Genomic DNA, 15,607 nt, shown 5'->3' with positions numbered 1-15,607 from the left:
ATGCCAATAGCAGCTATAGCGTCATGGTTTTTTTTTACTTTCTCTGAAGGCGAATTGTCAAGAATGTGTTATGGTAATCACAGAATTACAACTACACTAAGAATGAAAACTATGCCAGCTGCATTTATATGCGCAATGCCAATATTATACATATTTTATATGTTTAGATAATAGCAATATATATGTTTTATCACTTGCAGCAACAACTCAGTCTGACACTACAAGTCCCGACCAAGGTTAGAATGACAATATTTTGAATTTGTATCATTTAACATTTGAAGTCTTCCATTGTTCATATTTGTATACATTGCAAGATAAGTAACGAATCATAAGACCTGATTATTTCATGTATATTTAAACAAAACATCTGCTAAATTAGCTTCTCATATACTTGCAAATTTGTTTTGATATAGCTTTATCATATCCTTTTAAAAATAATATAAATTCTATGTAATACATTCAGTATTATGTGTCTTAACAAAACAGTTTGTGTTTTATAGTATTAAATAAAGGAGGGGAGATAACTACGATTGACATGAAGTCGTTTTATGTACATATTTGGATAATATTTCATTGGATATTTATTTTAATTAAATTTAGATTTTTCATTTTTCGGGCACAACCCAACTTCAAAAAAATTTAAATGGCCGGGGGGAAAAACGTTTTTGGCCCCCTGGGCTTTAAAATTTGAAAACGAAGGCCAAAAATTTTTAAATAATACCAAATGCATTTTTTTATTCTTATAAAAAATTCCGTTCAAAATAAAATTAAAAATAAAAAAAACTAGCCGACGGGTTTTTTAAAGGCCAGGTGGCCAAATAAAAACAATTTATATTTTTTTTTTAAAAGCAAATTTAAAATTTTTAAAAAAAATGTTTTATCATTTTAAAAAGCGACCATTTCATTACATTAAATTTTCCCGGCCAAGGTTAAAAATTTTAAAAATTTTCTTTTTGAACAAAAAAATCCAAAAAAACTTTTCCCCATTTATTTGAAAAATTTGTTTTGATTAAACAAACCCCTATTCAAAAACTGAAAAATTTTTAAATTTTTTTCTAGGGGTAATACCTTTCAATTCTTTTGGGTTTAAAACAAAACCCCAAAAAGTTTGGGGTTTTCCATAAAAAATTTTTGTTTTTTGGGGGGTTTTTTAAATTTTGAATTTTGAAAAAAATTTTTTAAAGGGTTAAAGAAAACCCGGGGTTAAAATCCTAAAAAGTCCAAAAACCCCAAATTAAATTTAAAATTTTCGTTAACGGGCCAAAAAATTATTTTAAAAGGGTTTTTTTTACAATTATTTTTAAAAACCCCTTCGTTTCCCTAGTCAATTTTTTATTTCTCCAAAGCGAATTCTTGGCCAAACAATTTTTTTTTTAAAAAAAAAAAAAAGGGCGTTTCAAAATGTTTTAAAAGGGTATTTTCCGCATTAAATTAAAATTTTGGGGAAACAAAATTTATGGAAAAAAATTTCCCTCAACCCAACAGGGGGCAGGTTACAAAAATTCCCCAAGCGAATAGTGGTTGGCGGTATTTTTTTCCTTTTTTTGCTTTTTCCCTTTTAAAAAACAAATGTTTAAAAAGGGTTTTAAAAAATCAAAAAGTTTTTTTTGATTTTTTTCCAATTGTTTACCCGGTTTTTTAAAATGAATTTGTTTAAAAACGTCTTGGTAGGCTACTTTTTCTTTTAGAAATTTAGGGGAAATCTTTTAAAATTTTTTTTAAAATTTTTTTTGGAAAAAAAACAAGATTTTGGTTTCGAAAATTTTAAATTTGGAAAAAAAATATTTTGTTTTATTAAAAGTGTGATAAATGAAGATACACAATATTTTTTAAAAAAATTTCTAAAATAACTTTGGGAAAAAATTTAAACATTTTTTTTTAACAGCTTTTTTTTTAAAATACTCCCTTTGCCAAATTTTTATCTTGCCAGGTTGTTTTTCTTTGGGAAATTTTTGTATATTTTCTTTTCTTGGGACTAAAATATTTAAAAAAAAATACGTTCAATAACTAGTTTTTTTTCTTTTGGGCCTTTAAATTTTTTGTTTACAAAAAAGTATTTGCCAAAAAAAGATGCTTTTGAGTTTTAACAATTTTACGGGAATTAACATTTTTTATTATTTTTAATAAAAAGAAAACTAAACAAATTATAAAGTATAAACAAATTTGGTTTAAAAAAATTTAAATTTAAAAGTTTCCCGATAAAAAATCAGTTTTATTTTTTTTCCTTGTTAGTCAAACTTACACATTTATTTTTTGGGCTTTGGGATTTTAAAAATCTTTTAAAAATTTTAATTCGGAGGACGAAACTTTTTTTTTTTTTATAATTAGTAGTAATTTAGTATTTTTTAAAATTATAAAATTGCCCATTTTCTAAAAAAGAATGCAAAAACCCAAAAAATGAAAAAAAAAATGGGCTCCCCGGGAAGCGGCACTAAATACAAAAAAAATGTAAAATCCATAATCGTTATTTTTCAAGAATTTTAAAAACCATTTACCAATATTTTCTGCTTTTTAAACAAAAATTTTTTTGGTTTTTTTTTTTAAATTTTTTTGCGGAATTTGTGGAGTCTTGAAAATGAGGGCCGCTTTTGAAAAAACCAATTCAGAGAATTTTCTTCAATCTGAAATACTTTAAAGTTTTTTGTTATCAGAAAGTTTTTGCGTTTTGGTTTTAAAGCTCTGAAAATTTAAAATTTTCGGGAAAATTTGTTTATATGTTTGAAAAAGGGCCCTTTAAAAAAACCGGACACTTGCAACCCGGAAAAATTTAATAGGAACTTTCGGGGAAAAGGGGGAAGGATCGCTAAATTTTATGATCATTCCTTTGGGGGAAATCGCCAAAAAAAAAACAAAAAAACCAACCCAGCACAAATTTTACAAAACAAGAATGTTTTATTACAATTAGTATTTAAAGGTAAATATTGAAAGATTAAATACTATTCAGTTTTCATCTGTGACGAGAATTATTCCTGATTGCAGAGCATCTAGCTGTTATAGATAAGATAATTATAGATAGTACTGCATTATAGAATCACACACATATAGACATATCATATTGTTGTCTAAAACCATAAAGATCTTGAAAATGCTCAACTATGATAGGTATTAATGTTGCGCCGGGTCAAATGGCAACTCATCGTAATGACTTGACCTACAATGGTTTCGCATGGACTGCGGACAAGGCTATAGATGGATGTTATGACAGAGATAATCCGGATGTTTCTCGATGCTGTAGTTGTAGTGAACAAGTCGTTCCTGGTGATAATTTCTGGCAGCTTACATTTTCTCAAACACAAGCACTTATGAAAATAAATATATTTGGACGAGGAGGTAATAAGCATCACCTTATTTATTTATTCTCTTTTTTTCAATTGCAATTAAATTATTTGATATGAAACATGTGACACATATGTATTTGAAATACATGTAACGACAAGTAGTGAGATTGTAGGAATTTAACAACCTTGCAAAGTCTTTATGAAATAGAAGTTGCATACACGATGAGGAAAACCGATACATACAACTAGAAAAAGTGCAAGAAAACAACTTGTTTATAAAAAATAAATGACAATTTATATTTTCCCCAAAACAGACACGTTGAATTCACGTAACGTCATACTTTGTCTGGCATATCTCAAACCTGATACAACGTCTTGTTGATGGCTGTAATTTAAGTGATCTTAAATCATTTCTTGTTTTAAAAGAATACTGTCTGATTTTCACAGGCTTTCTGTATCTTTTTATTCAGATTTTGGATCACAGTTGGATGACTTTATGCTATACATAAATGATACCACAGGGTCTCCAGTTTTTGATGCTTCAGGGATACAGTTCACAGACGGTATATACGAGATTGTACTTGAACCGGAAGAACATGCTAACGCCATTATTGTAAAGCGTCCAACTGGACCCGAATATACTTACATCTCTCTATGTGAAGTCGAAGCTATTTCCGGTATGCATGTTAGCAAACTGTTTTTAAAAAGTTAATTATTTAATAATTATGCTTTTTATATGATTGTAAGGTTGATTTGATTCGTTTTATTTATTTTTATATACATAGTGCTAATTTAGTTAATGGTAATTTAACAATAAATACAATGTGACAATCAACATGTGTAATAAGGCATTCAATGTTACAAACTACATAAAGTGGGTGAAAACTAACATAATACATTTGTGATTGAACATTGATGTCTATTTATACATTTATATGCGTAAAATTATGTCATTGAATTTACCAAAATATATCGGAATATTTTTTACAATAATTATTGATTGCAAATGGTCTGTTTTTAGCTTGTGATGACGGTTTCTTTGGTAACCAGTGTGAAAATAAATGCGGTAAATGTTTGGACAAAGAAGCATGTTATAAAATCACAGGAACCTGTCCTAACAAATGTGCAGCCGGATATCAGGGAACACAATGCTTCACTGGTGATTACAAATGATATTTCAACCATTGCATTAAAGAACGCACAGTGGCAGAAATCAAAAATTTCTTAAATTAATTGTTCTCACCATTCTAGAATGATTGTGGCGGTTACAAGCAGTACCGTTCCGAGATACTTTTTCCATCCCGGCACGATATCATGTGGTTACTAGTATCTGAAAATGTGCCAAGCTACATACGAAGCGCCACTAATAAACATGGCAAATTGATTTAAATGTTACAGTCCTTGATCACTGGCTTAAACTTTGGTACATATGTATACTTTTAAGTTGATACCAGTAAAATATTCAACAGTTGATACCAGTAAAAAAGGTCTAGGTCCGTGAATATTAATCATTATCATTGTACATTAAAAATAATAACTACGTCATTACTACCGCAGTACTAAAGGTCACCGCCCTAAATGTTGTTGAACCAAAGTCATTTAAAAATTTTACCGGTTCATATAAGAATAAATGAAGTAAAGACTGGTATGATTCAATATTAAATATATCTTCCTTTTAAAGAGTTGACTTTAAGATCAACAAACTATCATTTTTTGTGTCATTTTGTTTTCACGTTATTTCCCAGAATGCGTCAATGGTACATACGGAGAAAATTGTCAAGAGTTTTGCGGGAACTGTGATGCTGGGGCATTTTGTAATACTATTACCGGGTCCTGTCCCTTAGGATGTGCCCCTGGTTGGAAAGGCGAGTTATGCAAAACACGTAAGACATTATTTATTATAATTCTTCATTCAAAAAATATAATACTTTTGATAATGTTTCTTACAGTAAATTATTTTTCAAATATAAGTTTATTGAAAAAGGATGCACATTCAATTTTGAAATCAATAACTATTGTCATTTATTGTTAAGGACGTTTTCGATAGTTTTCATATAGACATATACGCAAAACATCTTTGTAAAATAGTATTAAGTCCACATATCATATAAACACCAATAATCAAACCTAATAATTTAATAAGTTAACGCATTTACATTCCTAGCATGTGATGTAGGCGAGTATGGCGCCAACTGCCAGAATCCATGTGGACAATGTGCCCCACCCACCACTTGTAATGCACTTACAGGGATATGTGAGAGCGGGTGTGCCCCAGGATGGGATCCGCAGGATTCCATGTGTTATACAGGTAAGCGAAAAAAATCAACATCAATCTATTATCCTATATGGTTTATATCAACAAAAATACTTAAACAGTATATTCTGGTGTAAAAATTAAAATGTAAATAACACTAAATATACATGTATCAACGAGAGGAAGGCTGGCTTTTTATGTTTTAAAGGCCCATAATGCTCAAGAAATACATTAATCATTCATTTTCAAAAGCTTTTTATGTTTGATGTTCTGTTTTAGTTTCTAACAGGTTACTGATTGGCCAATTACATGCACCACATTTTGCCTATGTTGGCTTTTGACAGATAGAGCAGTAAATGTTACATTGATCGAGTATTTTGTACGGAAGTCAAAATACTAATTTGTTAAAATTTTACTACTTTCATGACAGAAAATATACATTCAGTGCTATTTCTTTCATTTGAACCATCCAACATGCTCTTAAACCATTAATTAAATGTTATAAAACTAATGTTTACCCTTTCTAAAGACGGAAAAAATATTCTTTTCCGAGGCTTAATGTGCCTTTAACAACATTTAGTTTATACTGATTTTTGTGTGTGTAATAATATTATCATTAGTTTGATTGTGAAGGAAACTACGAGCTTAAAACACTGTCAAATCCATCCCTGTAAGAAACCAATACTGAGCATTGAGTAACAATTCCTGCTCAAGGAAAGAACGGCTGGTCCCAGACCGAGGTTGAACTCATATGGCTAGCAGTCCTTAGGTTGCTAATTCTTACGTTGCTATTCTTACGTGTTAACCTCTCAGCCACCCAGACATTACCTAACAGTTGATTATAGTTGGTATGTTTTAACTTAATTTTTTAGAATGTGCAGATGGATATTACGGAGCAGGCTGTACAACGCCGTGTGGTAATTGTTTAATGGATGGTATATGTGATAATGAGAATGGAACTTGTCCTGGACAGTGTGATCCTGGCTTTCAAGGAGAATTGTGTATACAGCGTATGATTTTAATTTACTTTGTGTCTTTTTTTCCTTTTATTTTGTGCTTTTGTCAAATGTTTTTGATATAATAATCATGTCACCTTTTATTTTATATATTTCTTTGTTATGTACAACAGCTGTCAGCCCCGCACATGTTTGGCGACAATCTATGCATTGCGAATACATTGTATACATATGACATGCAGGCTGCTGTAGAAATTAGAAATTTTGGAGTTTTATATTCTTGTTCGTATGTTCAGTTTAGATTAAACCTATTTACATTGTAAAATAGTTTAGCCTTCATTTAATAAAATTACACGACGATGTTTGAACTATAGTAAATATATGTAATAAAGAAACTAAAATAATTACCGTATCGATGATTAAAAGCAAATACCACGCCATATAATGAACATGATGTAATTCCAGCATGTTTTGATGGTAACTACGGTATCGATTGTTTGGAAATATGCGGGCGGTGTCAGGGAGCAGCAGCATGTAGTATTTTTAATGGAGATTGTCCCGGTGGCTTATGTGATCCTGGCTTTATCGGCACTAATTGTAAACAAGGTATTTTCAAATAATACTATAAATCCTGTAACTACTAACTTTACAACTCGTATTTATATGCAATTTTATATCGTTCCTGTTTCAAATAAAGAAAATAAAGGGAAATAAAATAGGAAATAGGTATTTAGTAGGTAAATAAGAACAATTAAATAGTAAGACGCGATGCTTTTATTGTCAAAACAGTGATTATATAATACATACTGCAGATGAAAGTATATAAATATCTTAACGGTTCATGAATTTACAGAATATTTCTTAACGAATCTACATGAATCTACAATGATATTTACAATATCATTTGATAAATCCAGAAACATTTTCAAAACACAATAAATGCAAAATACACGGAAGACATATTCAATATAATTATATATGCATTATGTATGTGTAAATGAATGATATTATGAATGAAAACAAAATATTTATAAATTTACTTTGTAGATTGCCCCGATGGATTTTACGGATTTGGTTGTTCTCAGCGATGTGGAAATTGTTCTCAAGGTGCGAGTTGTAACAAGGAAAACGGCACATGTCCAGGACAGTGTGACCCTGGATGGCAAGGTCCATTGTGTAATCAAGGTTCATATTTTATACCTAACTTAACGAGTGAGCAGACATAACGTCATAAAGAGAACCAGGATGTCAACTTGTATCATTTTAAATTATCCGACTCATTAATGCACGTATCATGCTATGCTGTAAATCTTATCCATAATAGTAGCTACTCTCTCAATCGTAGCTACATGTACTATCTAACATAAGATGGGTTAATCGTAGCTACTCACCCACACAAGATGGTAAATAGAAGCTACATTCCCACACAAGATGGTTTTAACGTCGCAGTTTCTCACCCAGACAAGATGGTTATTCAAAGCTACTTTCAAACACATGATGGTTAATAGAAGCTACTCTCCCGAACATAACGATTAATCAAATCTATTTTCCACACAAGAGGACTAATCGCAGCTACTCTCACACACATGATTCTTATTGCGCATAGCAAAAATATAAAATAAGTTTTTTTAAATTTTTTTTTTTAGTTTTTTTTTTTTAGTTTTTTTTTCGTAAATATGCTATATGTCAACAGACAAAGTTATGGACCGGACACAAAATATACCCTGTAACAGACTATGTTAATATTTGATCTCCAAGTGTGACCTTGACGGTAGGTGACTGGTTTGCACATGACACAACGTCTGATTATTGTGAACAATTATGGCAAGTATTTACAAAATACCTTCATAGATAAGAAAGTTATGGACCGGACAGGACATATACCTTCAAATAGACAATGTTGACCTTGAATGAGCAAGTGACCTTGATCCTCGAGGTAGGGGTCTGGTTGTTGCGCATGACACATCGTCTTATTATAATAAACATTTGTGCCAAGTTATTTCAAATTCCTTTCATAAATGACAAAGTTAGTGACCGAACACGGAGCCTATTTTTATATCCCCCTTTTTCTTCGAAAAGGCGGGGGACAAAAAGCCATGAGTTTTTCATATAATTGAGATATAATGTTGTTTTGTTCTACAGGTTGTTCAGATGGCAGTTATGGTGTTGATTGTATGGAATCATGCGGCCCGTGTCTCGGCGGCGCCGCGTGCGATGATATCACGGGAGATTGCCCGAGCGGTTTGTGTGATGCGGGCTTTACTTCATCAAATTGTAAACAAGGTAAAAAATCAAGACATATGGTTTACAAGTCAGTTAGTTTATACGATATGAAGGAGGATTTCTTATTACATTGATGCATTCAATTACTTAGTGTTTCATGTAACATATCAATGTTGTTTCCATTTCAAAGTTTTTCTTAGTAAAGAAATATAATATGTTTCAAGTCGAAATAAAGGACTCCACTACAATTTAAATGTACTCAATAATTATGTTTTAGAATGTCCCGCTGGAACATATGGCTTCCAATGTGCCGGAACATGTAGTAACTGCTTAGCAGACGAAACTTGTTATCATGTCAACGGAACATGTTTGAATGGTTGTGCTGCAGGATTTCAAGGGTCGCTGTGTGATTCGGGTAACATTATTAAATTAGATTTTGGTATCAATGAACTACGCTTTTCCATAAAAACTCGTAAAACTACAATTTCCAGATGAGTTAGCATATTTTAAAAGACCACTGAAAACGGATATTCCCAGCTTTTTTTTTTAAATAAATGGATAAATATTTAAAACCTATATGCTGATTCGTCTTTTCTTATAGAAAATTAAATAATCATACCTATTTTTCAACCAGGGGGATATTATATGTACATGTACATTATGTGCAAAGCAATAGCCGTTGCCTATTTTAAAAGCATACCACTCTGTACTGTAAACTAACAGGATATATATGTTTATTATATACATGTACTTATAAATTAAATATGACACATATTGATGAATTACAATAAAATGCATATTTTCATTTTACGTAATTTCATTTTTGAAATTTGTTTTTCACTGCTATAAAACATATTTTCTGTATCTTCACTGGTATGTGCCGGACAATTTTTCTTTTAAATTCAGCTAAACACTTAATGAAATGAGAAGGCTTTCGAATCGCTTGGTTGAAAAAGAGAACAATTAACAGTATAATTAAAGAACCTTTAGTTTTTTCTATAAATACAAGATTTATTTTCTGGAATAAAAATTATCAGATTTCATTATTTTCATAGATTTATTTCCATACCAAGGGTTGAAGATTTAAGCCTGTATTTAAAGGAAAACTAGAATATCCTCTTTACATTTATTTTTGATAATATTGAAGCGTGTCCTACTGGGCTATACGGCTTGAACTGTGAATTAATCTGTGGACAATGCGAGTTTGGAGTTACATGCAATGCTGTGAATGGAAGTTGTCCTGGTAATTGTGCAGCAGGTTGGCAGGGACCAAATTGCAAACAAGGTACATGCTTTTATTTAAAAAAAATCAAAGTTCATCTAACACAAGCTTAAGTCGATCCATAACTAGTATACGTTTTTTATAAGTAAGTAAAAACAGGTATTTTGAAAGATAAATGATTTTAGTCCGTTTAATTATTTAATGTATTTTTAATTTGTAACAAAATAACGGCTTATCATAATCGTATGATTCACCTCGCTGTTGTGCGCAAAACAAAGATATGTTTATCTTTAAACTATTTGTCAAATAAAATAAGTTTGCTTAAATATTTTTCTATATGTTGTTGTTACGACATACATACACGGCATTATGCAATGTTCAAAACTTTACTAATTTAAAAACTTGATGTTACTCCGTTTCCCTGCCTTGTATTCAACTGAAATCCAAGTTCTGCACTGTTTTTATCAGTAGAGCCGAAAGCTTCCCAGTTAAGTTTAAAGGCTATAGTTCTTTGTTTTTAAAATTGAAGTTTTCAAACTCAAAACTTACTCCTCAAGAAATAAAAAGCAGGACTAACCTATGGCAAACAGTTTGGCATTAAATTAAAACAGAGCAACTTTTGACAATTAGTTATACATTGAGCCTTCCTTTTTTCTGGTGATTAGCATCTAACATGCTCAAAAACTATTGTTTTTACGTTATAGATCTAATGTTTGCCATTTCTAAAATAGGAAACAACAACAACAACAACAACAAAAAAAAAAAAGACCTGTAATTCACAGTATATAAACCAGTCTACTTCCTGTGTTCGCAAAAAAAAGATACAAGTTAAAATATATAGGCTCCCATGAAGGATACAGTGATCGGAAGTTATATGTACTTGTACTCGCAAGACAGGGTACATATTGAATTGTATAGGCTCACAAGACAGGGTACAGTGATTTCGTTTATATGCTGTGTATTTGTTACCACCATGTAATCTCACTATACTTGCCGACAAATTTTCAAAACATACGGATAATAATGTTTTTACCGAATTTCTATTAAAAATAACTTCATTAAAGTGTGGTATACATGTATACTGAGATATAGCGTATAAATTTATTACTTGCATACATTACACGTGTTTGCAATATTTCAAATGCTGTTTAATTATATAAACTGTTTTACTTTAGAAACGGAACTTATTTTTCACACATAAGTTATGCGTTCTTCGTACAAAAATTACGATTGTTCAATGAATGGACGAGAATTGTATGGACGACTGTATAAGGATTAGACAAGTTTTTAAATAACCTGGTCTAATCCAAAGACTATACTAACAGTTTAAAAAAGCTAAATGCAGTTTTTTAAGAAAAACAACTGATGACAGTTAACACATTAATAAATTAGATAAATAACATAAACAATTAATTATGAATTTGCATTTCTATAAAGACGCTTTTTTTGCATTCGATTCTGATATACGAACTTTTATCTGAAGTCAAACGTGTACAGGCTTAAACAACAAAAGGATTTATCCATCTTAGCGTGCTTGATTTAAAAACCGTTTGATAAAATACAAGACGGGGTCCGTACTCAGAGTGCCTAAAAGGGCGGATGGACCCTCATTAAGCTTAGACCACAACAACATGGTTAATGTTAACTAAGGTTGGCTAGCGTCATGTAGCACCGAAACCATGATTTACAAAACATGAATAGGATGTTTTCTGTGTGCAATATTCCTTTATTAATCTTTCTCACACGATTAGATAGAACAATATAATTCCGATAGATTTTGCATTATCAACCAGACTTTAATTTTTTTCTTTTATTTCGACTTGTAATAATGAATAAGTTTGACGTCATAGCTATAGGAAAATCCATACGCCAAATTCTGCAGAGTATTTCAACCCAGTAGCTTTATTAATTGCTTCATAAATTAGTCTAAATATGAAGTTGAATTTTAAGTAATTTGATCGTTTGCTTATACTCCCAGCGTGCAGTCCCGGTACATATGGAACAAACTGTCAATCACCTTGTGGACAATGCGAATCTGGTGCCGATTGTGATTCAGTTAATGGGGCGTGTCCTGGAAACTGTGCTGCAGGCTGGGAGGGTACAAACTGCGACCAGGGTAATATAAATCTGCTATTATTTTATCATATAACTAAATTACAGTTAAGTGAAGTTTTATATATGTATATAGTTATTCTTTTAAAGTAAATTCCAAACATCAAAGAATCAGGCGGCACGGATGTCCTGGCTCATTTTGGTCTGCTTTGGATGTAATGGTATATTGAGTTACCATCAGCAGATCCAATGTTTACTTATCTTAACAACAATTAAATGCAACAAATTATTATCTTATGGTCATATGTACAAAGTTATGTAAGATGAAAAATTAAGGGTCCATTATCAGAACCTAATGGATGACTATCATATATGTTTCTATAATGCAAAAGCCCATAGCCATCAGGCTCTTGTCCCGGTTGTTCGATCTCACTTTCTCATGATATATTTTATTTTAGCAATTCCAAGCACAACTACTGTACCAACGACCACGCAAGGTAAGATAGAAGAAGTGCAAGTGCGTAACTTCCTAGTCATAATAGTACATTTATCCTTACTAACCTGTATTTTCTAGCTATTTCGCATGGACTATGTTTGTTTCATTCTTAGTGACGCGCTAGTAGTGGCATTGAATGATTGCGCTACGCTAAAATATAACCCTTCTATCAATATCCATCATATCAATTATTTCAATATAGTTTCTTCTCTAAAATCAATAGTTGATAAATATTACATTTTACAAGGTGAAAGCACGACTCAGACAGCACCTACCACAACACAAGAAACAACACAGCCTACAACGAGCAGTACAACACACGTTCCTACAACTTTAACAACACAAGTAACAACAGAAAGGTCAACAATAAACACGGGACAGACTTCAACTCTAAGCCCAACGACCAGTTCTACACCGTCTACAACACAAGGTCCCACCGCTGATTCAACAACAACAACAACAGCAGCAACGTCACTTTCCACAACAACACAAGCAGACGTAACAACAGACAGTGGTAAATATAACACCTTATTGTATCGTACAAATTTTGATCGCATTGGAACAGTTTCTTTACGACGTAATATACTCGTACCATTTTCAAAAATGAATTGTTTTGCGCCTTTAGTAGTTTGAGTGCGGGCACACTCAAATGTTTAGATTAGTGTTCGAATAAGTGGTACTCCTACTTGAATATAACATATATAAGCATGTTAGATAAAGTGCATGTTTTTATATATTTCTGATCTGTCTGAGGCAGGCAATTAAGCAGCTTAGATTCCATTAATCCATACTAGAAATACAATGTCAATTTTGTACTTAAATCTATGATTACATTCTCCTAGATAAGCTTCCTTAATTTCCGTACTTTGTTACCTATTCTTTCCGAGTAGCCTTGTTCTTATATGAAAATGAGCCCAAAATTATAGGACCTTCACTCTTTTACTGATATTGTAAACATATTTGAAAAGGAACTAGTTCAAGCACACACTCTGCAACGCCCACTGACAGACCGACCGAAAGCACATCTGTAAACCCACCAACAGTATCTACACAAAGTTCCACTGAATCCCCTACACAAGGATCCACGGCTGGTCCAACACAGGGTTCCACAGCTGGTCCTACACAGGGTTCCACAGCTGGTCCAACACAGGGTTCCACAGCTGGTCCTACACAGGGTTCCACAGCTGGTCCTACACAGGGTTCCACAGCTGGTCCTACACAAGGATCTACTGGTGGATCTTCGTCAGGATCGTCAACGGGTACAACTATGGGTAAGAATATCACATTCAAGCGAAAAATAATAAATGTAGAGTACTTTGTAATTTACAAACATAAAAACATTACAAGCTGCCAGATACAATATAATATCTAAGCCTGAAACAATAATATTTACCTAACCTTACAATGAATTACATTCGCATGCTGTTTAAATGTGAGAATAATGCTACGTTTGAAAAGGTTTTTAGTTACTTTTAGGTAATTAAACGTAAAGAGACAACTGAAATGCATCAAATATGAGACTGTTAAACATCATATTTCTATGAAAACACAAAGAAAATTGTAGTTATCTATATATATATATTTGTGTAGTAATCTGTCTTCTGAATACATGACAAGCTAATACACACGATTAAAGCAAATAACATTTATTTCTACATTTTTTCTATAATTTATAATATTATTAGAGATTGTGTGATCTAGCATAACTTTTATTGGCGGGGTTATCTTTAAAATTGACTTCACGTTAGATAACCAAACTTGAAGATCATACATAAATGTTTTATAGGACAATTTCAAAGAATTACAGGGAAATTAATTTTAGGTTGGATATATGAAACCGTATAAATGGGTTTTTGTGTCTGTAGCTGTTACACAAGTTTATTTTACTATGATCAAATCAATTTTTTTTCCATAGAAATCACGTACCTTAAAAACGATAAGATCTTAATATTCTGATATCTGGCTGGATAAAAATTAATAATTGCTAAAATAAGCATGAATTTGAAAACGTCAAAAACAACATAATAGAGTACCTATTTGTTTCCAGCACATATTGGTGACTGGTGTTAGTTTTTATTTGTACAAACGATGACACAACAAAAAGAAAAAAAAAATTACAAAATCTATTTTCAGATCCCTGGAATACAGCGCCATCTTTTACCATATCTGGTATATTGGTATTCGTCTCGGGTGTCACGTTTTTGTTTCTTTGCAGCGTAATGTGATGTTAGACGATTGAATAAACAGTTGCACACGATTGTTGTTTAATAACTGGCTGTTATTAAATGCAACATTGTTGTTATTACTTGAGATTTGACCATACTCGACAAAAATGTGTCTATGGAAGTGTTATGACTATGTTAATGCAGAGATACATTCGCACAAGATGTTAACTATTATATTGTTTCTGATAAATCATCTTCATTTTGTTGAAGACATTCAAATGGCACGTAACAGAACAATTTTGCAAACAATACTATGTATCTGCCCTTTGTTATTTCTACATTCAACAATTATTTGAAGTGATATAACTATCTTGATGATCACTGATGACTCTTGAATTTTTGTTAAATGGAGAAATGTTTTTGTATATTTCTTTTTCATTTTATTTCACTTTAAATAAAAATCTATCCCCAGTTGTGTTTGGTTTTGAATGTTTTTTTTTTTAAATACAGGAAGGGTTTGTCGCTAAGTATCATTGTTAAAAAGTAATCAGAATCTTATTGCAAAAAAGATAACACCCGACAAGATAATTGCTGCTCCAGGAAGTACATGTTTTTATTATAATAGTTCATGCCTACCGTTTACATATATTGCTATTTTATCTAAATAATTTCTATAAATAAAAACTATTACAAATATAGTCAAGGATTCTCCGTGAAAATAAGGTATTAAAAAATTCTTTGTTGCAACATCGTTGAAATATTTAATATTCAGTCTCAGACATTCAACAAAAGTCAAGCAATTTAACTATAAAATATATAAAAGTATGAAGATTTCTTTTTTTCAACTAGAGTAAAACTTATCCATATACCGAAAACTCTTTAAAATTTGTACCTAAAAACTAACCGATGTAGCCAACAATTGCATCTAATAATGTTTGGGACATTTCATAGGTCGATTTTT

At 31.5% G+C, this 15,607-nt stretch overlaps 1 protein-coding gene across 3 annotated transcripts; it reads left to right on the top strand.

Moving 5' to 3' along the window:
* The first annotated feature begins 3,068 nt into the window (after positions 1 to 3,068).
* Positions 3,069 to 15,112, top strand: LOC132720727 (multiple epidermal growth factor-like domains protein 10). 3 transcript variants are annotated; one of them, XM_060704914.1, is made up of 16 exons: positions 3,069 to 3,330; positions 3,749 to 3,955; positions 4,300 to 4,437; positions 5,024 to 5,161; positions 5,443 to 5,586; positions 6,405 to 6,542; positions 6,954 to 7,094; positions 7,536 to 7,673; positions 8,631 to 8,771; positions 8,989 to 9,126; positions 9,859 to 9,996; positions 11,912 to 12,049; positions 12,444 to 12,482; positions 12,729 to 12,995; positions 13,450 to 13,752; positions 14,615 to 15,112. In XM_060704914.1, the coding sequence occupies exons 1-16, from the start codon at positions 3,096 to 3,098 to the stop codon at positions 14,704 to 14,706; spliced, it is 2,535 nt and encodes an 844-aa protein (XP_060560897.1). In that variant the 5' UTR covers positions 3,069 to 3,095; the 3' UTR covers positions 14,707 to 15,112. The 3 variants fall into 3 exon arrangements, with proteins under 3 accessions (XP_060560897.1, XP_060560899.1, XP_060560898.1); XM_060704916.1 differs by lacking the exon at positions 9,859 to 9,996; XM_060704915.1 differs by lacking the exon at positions 12,444 to 12,482.
* Positions 15,113 to 15,607: the final 495 nt, after the last annotated feature.

This window comes from Ruditapes philippinarum, unplaced genomic scaffold, assembly GCF_026571515.1.
Source record: "Ruditapes philippinarum isolate M1 unplaced genomic scaffold, ASM2657151v2 ctg3896_1_1_1_1, whole genome shotgun sequence".
Lineage (NCBI taxonomy): Eukaryota > Metazoa > Mollusca > Bivalvia > Venerida > Veneridae > Ruditapes > Ruditapes philippinarum.
This window is presented reverse-complemented; position numbering and strand designations above follow the sequence as displayed.